Here is an 11,342-nt window from a genome sequence, read left to right as displayed (position 1 = left end):
CAGTGGCTCCATTTCTCATTTGCTTGCAAAACAGAGTTGAGATATGGAAAGTCACAACTTTCCCAGTATCTTGAGAACAGGCTTAACAGAAGGCAGGTCCAAGGAAATATAAACAAATAAAGAATTAATGTTAAAAATCCAAACACAGACAAGGCAGTTATGCAGAAGGTAACAGAGAGGGAAAGGAAATAAAGCCACCTTCCAGTTATGTATTGAAAGACTGATTTTTTTATTGTCTCCGCCTGTTAGATTACTCCCCCGTGTTACTGAAATTCAGCCCTATCGGGTATTTAAGAGCTTCCCGTGCTTTTGTCGGGGTGGTGAACATCCTACAACATGTAACAATTTTGCGTAAAGCCTCTTTATAGACTGCAATTTAAATTTCACACGAAATGTACCTGACATTCACACGTACACACTGCATACCTGCCCAAACAGCAGTGGCTTATTTCTGCCAGCTGTTTCAGACCGTGGGAGTAATCGCTGCTCCGGGGGTGATACCGGGTCCTGGACACTGAACTGCAATGCTGTTTCTGAGATGGCGTGGCTACACCACCAAACACTCACATACAGAGAAACTACCATGTGGGACCATTTGGAGAGTCTGCAGAACAGGCTGACAGGATTTTTTAAAAGTGGTGAGTCATTATCCAGCAGGAGCATTCCTCTGGTCTTCCACAGGGACTGGTATTTCAAGTCTGGGGGCTAATTTATTCAGTGATTACATAAATGTGAGTCAAAATTGATTGCAATTTGCGGAAGACAAGGAATGGTGAATAATAAGGATATAGCAGCTCTGGAATGTGATTTAGATTACTTGATAAGTCGAGCACATTTAAATATTTCAGAGCAGCAAATTGCAAATTACACTTAAGAGTAAGAAATATACAACACACTGGTAAGAGTCTGGCAAGCAATATCACTAGAAGCATCGAGACATGACAACAGATGAGTAACTTGACTGTACTCTCCAGCGCAATGCTGCAGAACAGCTAATTTTATCTTTGAATGTTTAGACAGAAGGACAATGGTTAAGAGGAAGGATGTGATTATACCACCAAGGTGGTATTAGAGAATGATCCTACCACTTCTGAAAGTTAAATGCCTCCTCGCTAAAGAGGATAAAGGACAACAGATTGTGTAAGGCTGTGCTGCATCTTGCCAAGAGCCCAAAACTATCACCTGTATGTTGCTCTCATTTTTAACTATTGCACGAAAAACTTAGTTTTTAGAACTACACATACTCTATTCTCTCTCACTACATGGGGGGGGGGGGAAATCAGTGAAGTCTTGTTTAACGAAGGCCTAAAACCTCAGAAATGTAATTGCCTAACACAGTTCTTAATATGCATAAGATACATAGTAATGAGGTTCACTAGCCAGCATCCTGTTCAGTAATAAATACAAGGTTCTCCACTTTAAAAGGCGCTGGGGTGGTGGTAAAATGCAGCTCTGTCTGAGTCCTGCAGCAAAACAAGCCTGTGGTGGTCAAATGCAAGGTCCTGTGTCTAGAGAGGTCCAGTGGGCACATTGATTCAGCAAAAAATAAATGTATAAAGCATAGCTTGCATAATTCTCTAGGAATTTGTTAAAGAGGATCAAAAGCAATGATGTGATCACATTCTACTCTAAGGATGAACATAAAATAACCTGAAAAACTGAAATAGCAATGGGTGTCAGAAAAATACAGATTCAAGTTATGAACAAACAAGAAAAAAACCCTCATGCACACTGTACCTAAAAAGATGGCATAAGTAATGTGTTAAAATTACATTCCTTATTTTCAAAACCTCTTGAAGAATGGAATAGACATTTTAACTTTGTAAGTCATCCTATCAAACTTTTAGTGCTGTGATTGAGCTCTCCAATATATAAGGAAACACCAAGCTTTTAGAAATACCTTTACTGGAGTATTTAAGCTATTGGCTCACAGTTGTACACAATTTTGTGATGCTGTGTGCACAAGCACAAGCCAGCGGGCTGAGAAACAGTGAATAGAATCGTGTACACAGGGAAAACCTGAAGCACTGAAAGCTCCTCATATTTTAGGCTAGGGGTTCAGCAAAATAAAGCTAAGCACAGCTGCAGGTTCAGGATGAGAGTGGGAATTGACAAAGCAAAGAGGATAATCAGATTTCAAGGATGGCCATTAAAGAGGTCACTTCCGCCATGGAGAGTTCAGGCTGGCAGTGCACATTGATTCAGGAAGTCTTAAGTACCTGTCCCTGCTAAAAACTGAACAATACAGGGATTTCAGCTTCCATTCACCTGCCATGGTCAAGTATTTTTACTTCCTTTTAGATGGAAGGGGAAGAGGAAGAACCCCAAATTTCAGCAGGGATACAGAGAAATAAAAGCTTCTATAAAACACATGCAGAAGACGAATGTGAACCACTCCCACATCTCAAGTAATATTTTAATCACTCCAAATATTATTAGCACCTTGATTCTTCATGAGAAGCCTGATCTCATCTGCACTTTCATAGGAGTGCCCGTTTTGAGTGTTACACCAGACTGCATGCGAAGCAGCACAAAAATTCAGGTAGTTTTCAGTAAGGAAAACACTGTAAGAATCTCTAAATGACTTACAGGGTAGATGAACTTGTATCTGAAGTCTGACGAGCAGCCAACATTAAAATACAAAGTGCAAGATCTTTATAAGAGTTTAAGCCCTTCTTATATAGTTTCAACTGTTATTTCCTGTGCAACAGACAAATACTTAGAGCAGATTCAACAATATTAGATTACTGCTTCTATTACTAGTACAACTCAAGTAGTGGATTTTGCAATTCTAGTTTCCGAAAGCTATAGCTTAACTTGAGGATTCACTTGGTCCAAAAGCTGTTGCTACACTGAGTAACTACTTATCCAAGTCCTTCAAAACACAAACCAACAGAATGTACAAGATGTTCTTCCATCTCCACTTCTTACTGCTGTCTCTGTAAGTAGCTGACAGACCGAACTGTTGTAGACCATACTACCAGATACAATGCTGCTTCATTAAAGAGATGAACAGAGTAAGACATCCTACATGGTTTTTATCACAACTTTGTATTAAAAAACATATGAAAGGTATAATACATGCATCAAACCAAACCGTATTTATTTCATCAGTCACAAGTGCAAATATAGCAACAAGTCAGTTCAGCAAATTACAACATACAGAGAAGAATGTAATAGAAATGCTAAGTACACTGACAGACAAACTTCAAAACAGCAGCAAAAAAACAGTTTCTTCAAACAAAAACTTCTATTCTTTTTACCTCTGTTCTAAAGTAACATAGTAAATCTAGATCAGGAATGTCTCTGCTAACTCATGTTTAGCCAAGCATTGTTATTAACAGTTTGCATTATCCAGTGTGCAAATGGCCTGTCCAAGCTTCCCATTAACAGTTGTTTTGATTTTAAGCAACTTTTACCCAATATTTAAACAATACAGTGCTGACACCAGTTAATATGTTCTGCTATTTGATATTACAAATTTAAGTATATATATTTAAAAAAACTAAGTCCAATTTCAGTGCACATACGTAATTCCACCTGGATCCAAAGTGGGCAACATTAAAGATAAAACTGAAATTCACTCCCCTCCACCCCCCCACCCCCCCCCCACCCCCCCAAAAAAAAAAAGGATAGACACAAGTCATCTCAGGTTTTTTGCATCATCTTTAAATCTGTAGTTAAAATATATGCAGTACTTACATATAAAATAGAAAGCATTCCCATTAGGAAGATACTGCAGTGCTAATTAGCCATTTTTCCCTACCACTTAGTAGCCAAGGAACAAGATTTATGCTTAACACCCGATCACTATTCTGCTTTATAGAAAAGCAAAAGTTGACTACCAGTATTAGCATCAGAATTTTTTACACTGGAAATTTAGTTAGCCTTCTTCTTCGTTATGAGTTGTTGCTTCTTCTCTTTTTCTTTATAGGCAATGAACTGAGAGTCTGTACCAAAGATTTTGTCCCACCATGTGAAGGTTGAAGCATAATTGCCAATAAAGTTCATGTGATGGAAATCATGAAAACGGGCCCCAGCATAGAAAGGCACCAAATGAAGAGGGTTCAGTGGAACATCGTAGCCACTACAGGGCACAGGGAGGGGAGAAAAAAAAACAAAAGCAACTATAGTAAGGATTTTTCCCAGATATAAACCACAAAATATAGATACTAACTTCTTGTTTTTATAAAATAAAAAGATGTTTCGGTTATTATAAGGCCCTAAGGTAATCGCTATAACACTGGCTTAATAGGAAGACAAGATTCCTCCTATCCTAGCCAAACGCTTCTGTAAACTACCTTGCAATGGCTTTGCCACTTGCTGAACTTTTCAGCTCAGTTTATTATGTAACACAAAAAAATTAAGTCACCTTAAAAAAAAAAAAAAGAGTAGCTGACTTTCTGCTGGCTTCACAGCTTTGACCCAAGAGTAACGTTAAGAAGGAGGAACAAGAAACAACACTATCTTTTAGTTCATAGCTTGTCACAGCAGCTCAGCTGCTCATCAAACATCTCAAACCAGCTACAATTCTAGTATTTCTACTCTTATTTTCAGCTTACTGGAAGTTCTTCAAATGTTTAGAATTAAAAGTAAACAATTAAAGTAATATTAGAACCAGCACAGTTTGCTTTAGAGGGATTTCAGCTCTTTTGCTTAGTAGTACTGGAAAGCATCTTACCACCACCTAGTGGGGCAGCGCAATGTAATTTGTTATAAACACCTCAAGCGGACAACAAACTGAAGTGATAATCAAAGGAAATTCATATTTTGCATCAATTACTTAATGATATGTCACAACATATACTTCTCAGTCTACAACCAACTAAACCAGCAACGATGTCAGTGGTTGTATAGCCTGAAGTTTCTCTTGTCCAGGAAAACTGGTTGACAAAGTAACAAACGGAAAGAACTTTTGGCTGGAATATCACATTTTGCACTTGATTTTTGGTGTTCTAATAAGCCAGACATCCTAATGAGGCAACTAGCTTCTGAAACCCTCCTTGAGATGCTCTAGCTACAGCCTACAACAAATGTTGTTGATTAAAAGAGAAGACATTGTAACTGTTGAGATTGTGTCATTCTCTGTAAGATGCATAAAAGCATTTCAGTGCAAAATAAACAGTAAAGCCGAGTGAAATAAGACAGGTAAGTTTAAGACAGACTTAGGGAGAAGAGAAAAAACAACTATTAAAAAGCAATGAGGATTTCACCTGTGTACGTCAATGGTTTCCATCAAGCGACAAATCACCCATGCCCACAGAAGAATCACATGGTTACAGAAAACAACTATTCCAATAAAAAAGCCAGTTCCGAGGATAAGTGTTTCCAGAGGATGTGCATATTCTGCTTGCATTCCAAATGGAGACTAGAAAGAGATAACAGACAGGAGAACAGTCACCATTTGTGATTTTCCATAACGCCCAAATGAGAATCACCATTCTGTGGTACTCTCCCCTTCCCACTACCCCACAAGACTACAACAGGACAAAGGGAATGATGTTGTGGGTGAAGGAAATGGGCTGACTGAGCAAGGGCCTTAACACAGCTGTTCAGCTCCTCGTTGGGAAAAAAGAAAACAGTATTCCAAGGTCATAAGGATTATCATTCCATTAGTGATTCCAAACACTTCACTACTAGTGGAGAAGTTGAAAACTTCTATTTAGGCTTACCATTACCCAAGGCCAAAGCATTATTTCAGGAATATAAAAAGTGTTTGGGAAGCTCCTATCAGCTTTGTTATACATCCAGTCTTGGAAGCAGAAGAAAGAAGGAAGCCAAAATATTCTCAGAGTCAGGATTCACTTATTTATTTTTAAAATAATTTTTTTAAAGACCACCTTATCTTTGACAATTTTTAAGATAAATTCTTACTGTTCAAATATTATTATGCGATTGAAATAAAACTTTTCTTTATACATGTATTTTTTAAATATATATACACACACACACACCATTTATTCCTACATTTGGTTTACAAAAAAAGAAATTCCATAGAGAGTTTTTAAAAGTAGCCCACCACAGAAAGATAAAAATTTTAAAAATTTTAACTTAATGCTCAAGATTATAAGTTTGATTATCAGGGGAAAAACAAAAAGTCCACTTTGGCTTAAGGGTGATTTTAAAATCATCAACTTTTACTATCAGGGAAAGTTTCTAGTGAAACAGCCATTAGCCTACAGATCACTTCCATGTCAACTGCTATGCACTCATAATGGCCAGAATAACGGCCAGAAGCTGCTCCTGCTAGAGACCTGAGGGGCTGCCAAGAGCAAGAGGAAAACAGCAGCGGCTGCTGCTGCAGATGCCTCTACATACACATGCATCAGGCAACACCAAGCTTCTCTACAATCGCAGCCTGTATAAACCATGCCTGGCCCAGAAGCCTACAGTTTACCTTAGGCACAGTATGGGGGTTATACACTGAAACACAGCAGCAGGCAAACAGTAGCACTGACTCCTGTGGTCCAGAGAGTGCCTGAACACAGCTATACCAGCTGTAAGGTGTAAGCGCTGCTGAACCCTACCTGGCTCAGAACAGTGCCACCTCCAGCCAAGCATGGTTCATTACCTTATGCTCAGCGTCAACTCCAACACCACTAAATGCGGAACCACCCAAAATATCTCCGTACTGCATTATGCTCTCGATGCAGTATCACACACTGCTTCCAGAGGCCTATATCCAAGGCTATAATCCTTCCCTGAATCATATATCCTGCACATATCAGGCTGTGCAGGAGCTGCCTGTCTGGATGGCGTTCTGGGGATTAGCAGGCTCGGGGTAACACCCTAGGTGGCAGAGGACTGACGAACATGCAAAACCAGGAATCCACCATTTTTCCCTCCCTTAGCAAACAAGCATGTAACACACTTTTAAAAGCTTGCTTTCACCTCGCTGAACAGATACAATTGAACTTCAAGAGCTGAGCGTTACCGTTCACTCCCATTAAATGAAAAAAATTACAGGTGGTGTTTTCAGAAACACCTTGGTTTTAGAAACAAAATGGGTGACTGTTCTTGACAAAGAGCTCAAGAAAAGACATCTATCCCCCTGTCAAGAGGATGCAAAATTCTTAAGACCCTCAAATAAGACCTTTAAGTAAGTTGAATGAAACCAAATACACTAAGTAGTACTAAAAAATAATAATCAAGGAATACATACAACAAACTCATGGTGAACCTTATGGATATACTTGTATATCCTCTTGTGATGCAGCAATCTATGCAGGAAATAGTGCCAGGCATCCTCAATCACTGCACATCCAAAACACTGGGCAACTAGGACATACCTTTAAAAAGGAGAAGAGCTATTAGTTATAGGATATACTAGCAGATGCACAGTCTTAAAAGATAAAAGTTATACGCTAGTAAGGGTGGGAAATGTTTATGTACATTACTGATTGAATAACAGTTCATTGACACCACCTTTTTAACATACTAAAAACATTAATTGGCAAGCACATTACTCCTTGTACCCATCAGCTCATCTGTCGATACGCTGAAGTGAATTAGCGTGCCGTATAACAAACTGTCATTTCAATATTACAGTCTATAAAGAACATCCCTAGACTGTATAAGATGTAGATATAAAAACACAGAGCTGCATCAGCTATCCAGACTAGATAGCAAATAAGTCTCCAAGGAACATGAGCTTCTGTTGTAAAGAACAACTATCAGAAAGAAAAAAAAATCAAAACAAAAAGGCATTTATCACTAATTCAGTTTTGTTTAAAAGTCTATTGGTTTAGATCAAAAAAGGCAAATGTGAAAAAGGTGGTACATTCTCTCCCTTGAGGAACACATTGCCGCTATGATATAACACAGGGTGGAGGGAAACAAACACTTAGGGGGAATCAAAAAATGTTGGATTAAAAAACCTCAGGAAGTCCAATATTTAGCCCATGCCACCATGATTCTTGCTTTGCCTCCATAAGCTCCCTCTTAATTTCCTCTTCTGAGTATCAGAAAATTTGGGGCCATTTAAAAAGAAAAGAAAAATCTAGAAAGCTCTAATTAGCTGTTACAGTGGTTAAGCATCAAGAGAAGCAAGAATAATAAACACAGTTTACCTCACCAAAAAATTACTATGTATTAGAGCTGATGACACAATTTGTTAAATACTCTGCCTCCAACTGTATGTAACTCAACATACAAGAAAAATCCACCTACCATCTAGGCATCTGTTCCCAATCATATGGGATGTTAAAATACTCTGTAAAGTAATAGGTGCCACAAATCAGAGGAAGCTGAATGAAAAAGTGATTGAAGAGGAGCGTTTTCAAACACTTCCACTGTTTTTCCCATGTTTCTGGTTTATCCTAAGAAGCAAAAAGAATCAGTTGCGTTATGCACTTCTATTGCATGTAACAAGTGCTGCAAAACAAGGCAGTTTCATTTCACCTTGGAAGATAGATGAGTTAGCAGGTCCTCCCATAATACAAACTAATTTAGGCAATACAAATTACATGGGATTGGATTCAGTTTCATCAAACCCTCTTGTTTTTCTAAGATAGTTTTCTGTAAAATTTAAAGTAGGTCTCTCTTAACAGACGTTGCCTTTGCCAGTTGCCCCCAAGTATTCTTTTTATTTCAGTGCTTGTAATTAGCAGGAACACTTCATAGTCAACAGCTTCACACAAATCTAAGATTGTATTTCCATAGCTAAAATAACAGAATGCATTACCATAGCTACCATAATACAAAGAGAAACTGAAGATACAAGCCTGTGAAGAAGTAAGTTGTCTTGAAAACATCCCATTTTTTGCAGGGAGACATTTTACCAATTACTCTAACATTTCAGAAGGTGGTACTACTGATTTCTAATTTGTATTATGAGAAACTGGGGGAAAACAATCATCTTTAGATACTGGATGTGCCTTTGATACCAATTAGGAGTGTACAGTCCATCCCTGGCTTTCTCCATTATTAAAATACTTTAAAATCCTTTCAAGCGGGTGTGCACAGAGATCCTTTGAAAGAGACACTTGCTGTTAAATAAGAACACCATGTAATTCTTTCATAATATTAAGGTGCACATCTACCACCAGATGCTGTGATTCTATTACACCTTCTCCTGCTGATATATAAACTCACATGGAGGAAATTTAACTTTGCTAACACAGAGATTTACATACCCTTTCCTCTCTATACTACCATGGTGGAAAAGATACTCTCCCTCAGAAAAAACTCCCTTCCTTCCCCATAATCCACTTCTGTTTCTCTCCTCACACACATTGTAATTTTGCTCTGCCGCTTCTAGGATGTCCACAGTGCTAGAGGAAACTGGGTCATATAAACTGGAAACTAGGATACTGCAGTTATATGTTCTACTTCACATATTCAAAGACAAATCAGGAAGTGTGTAGTTCACAACTTTGTCTTACCGGCTGAATTTTATACTTTTGCATGCACGGTATAAACTGAAAGACAAATCCAGGTACACACAGCAAGAAGTATGAAACTTCATGAACTATAAGTGATCCCCAAGTCGCAATCTGGAACTTTGTGTAGTTATCCAGCATGTAATTCCAGGCATTTTTAAATGGTTGCTGCAAGGGATTGTCAGGCAAGAAAGAGTCTATATATTCCACCGCCAGATAAGCTGAGTTCAAGATATTAACGCTGTCATTCACTGCCATTGTTCAAACATAAAGCATCACAATTACAGTTCTTCTACAGCTGTCTGTAAGTAACCTGCAAATTTTGAGAAATATTGAATAAACAGCAGTTAATCTTTGAAAACAAACAAACAAACAAAAAACCACCCCACATTACTTGTCTTAGTTGTTACTGGGAAGGGCAGGGGAGGGAAGGTTCTCTTTCTACAGAGCTGTGTAAAAGAACAAAGTTTAAGATTAGTTTGAGAGGCAATCAGCTCTGAAATTTTGAGATTAGGTCAGGGGAGCAAAAGGATAAAAAGTACTATTACCCAATTTTATTTCAAGTATTTTGCAGGATATTTGTATTCTATACTAAAAGAGCAGAGAAAAGTTCAAACCAGATTTAGAAATTAAATTAACCATGATCTCCTGATTATCCAGCCTCATTCTTCTCATAGCTGTGAGCCATAATCCATGCAAACTACAACACCACAAGAGACTGCCTTTAGAGTGCAGCTGGCTTGAGGCAATCCTCCTTTCCATACATAACAATTTTCATTACAGCTCCCAAAAGCACAGTGGCTGTGTTCCCCCAGGTGCCCAGAACTTCTGCGGTTTCCACAGAGTGGGCTGCTTGTTGGTTTGGGTTGGAAGGGACCCCTAAAGGTCATCTAGACCAACACCCCTGCCATGGGCAGGGGTGTCTTTCACTAGGCCAGGTTGTTCAAAGCCCCATCCAACCTGGCCTTGAACACTTCCAATGATGGGGCATCCACAGCTTCTCTGGGCAACCTGTTCCAGTGCCTCACCACCCCCATAGTAGAAAATATTATCCTTAATCCCACCCAAACCTACCCTTTTTTAGTTTAAAACCATTGTCCCTTGTCTTGTTACTACAGGCCTTAGCAAAAAGTCTTTCATCTTTCTTATAAGCCCCCTTTATACACCAAAAGGATGCAGTAAGGTGTCCCTGGAGCCTTCTCTTCTCCAGGCTAAACAACCCCAACTCTCTCAGACTCTCTTGAGGCAATATGCCCTCTGATCATTTTCGTGCCCTCCCCTGGGCACCCTCTAACAGGTCCATCTTCCACTCTAAAACGTGGATGCTCATTAGTCCCCAGCTGATACACTCAGACTAGGTCCAACATAAATAACACACCACGTTCAATATCCAACAGTATTAGTTACCATTTTCCTTCCTTAGCAACGGCATCAAGATGCTACCGTTTCTTGGTACCAACAGATACGTCATGGCAGATGCCATTTTATTAACGATAAGTATGTCGCAGGAAATGCCAAGGAAGCTTACAGCCGAGGTCCCGGGCTGTAAGGCTACCTACCTACCTACCCGCCGAGAAAGCGCCCGTCCCGCCCAGCCCCGGGGAGGAAGCGGGCAGACCCTGACACACGCCGCCCACGCGCGGGACGGTGACGACGTGAATGCCCGGGGAGACGCCCGGCCGCCGGCGCCCCCGCGCCCAGCCACCCGGCCTGGCGCCGCACCGCGCTGCCACCGGCGGGAGGACCTGCACGGCCGGGCGGGTGGTCGCCCGCACCCCGGCAACATCACGGGCACCGCCGGGGCCGGCCGCGAACGCCCGCCCCGGCCTCCCCAAACGGGCGGCCCCGCGCGCCCCCTCACCTGAGCGACAGCCGGTGCTCCTCGCGCCGCGGAAGCGGCGCCCGTCGCAGTAATAACAACCGCCGGCTCTTCAAGTGAGCCCTCCCCATTGGCCGCGCAGC

At 40.3% G+C, this 11,342-nt stretch overlaps 1 protein-coding gene across 1 annotated transcript; it reads right to left on the bottom strand.

Moving 5' to 3' along the window:
- Nucleotides 1-3,082: 3,082 nt before the first annotated feature.
- Nucleotides 3,083-11,342, bottom strand: MSMO1 (methylsterol monooxygenase 1). The gene is made up of 6 exons (XM_075091073.1): nt 11,242-11,342; nt 9,384-9,693; nt 8,170-8,318; nt 7,163-7,289; nt 5,214-5,368; nt 3,083-4,087 (listed from the first exon to the last, which is right to left on the bottom strand). Exons 2-6 carry the CDS (start codon nt 9,636-9,638, stop codon nt 3,880-3,882), a joined length of 894 nt encoding a protein of 297 aa, XP_074947174.1. The 5' UTR covers nt 9,639-9,693; nt 11,242-11,342; the 3' UTR covers nt 3,083-3,879.

This window comes from Phalacrocorax aristotelis, chromosome 4 (assembly GCF_949628215.1).
Source record: "Phalacrocorax aristotelis chromosome 4, bGulAri2.1, whole genome shotgun sequence".
In the NCBI taxonomy this organism is placed as follows: Eukaryota; Metazoa; Chordata; class Aves; order Suliformes; family Phalacrocoracidae; genus Phalacrocorax; species Phalacrocorax aristotelis.
This window is presented reverse-complemented; position numbering and strand designations above follow the sequence as displayed.

Bases quoted from the DNA above. Each gene is read 5' to 3' on its own strand.
- MSMO1 (XM_075091073.1), bottom strand. From the start codon at position 9,638: ATGGCAGTGAATGACAGCGTTAATATCTTGAACTCAGCTTATCTGGCG. The intron at 7,290-8,169 runs GTAGGTGGATTT...TCCTTTTTAAAG, and splicing joins TGGGAACAGATGCCTAGATG to GTATGTCCTAGTTGCCCAGT. The intron at 4,088-5,213 runs GTGAAATCCTCA...TGTGCCCTGTAG, and splicing joins GAAACCATTGACGTACACAG to TGGCTACGATGTTCCACTGA.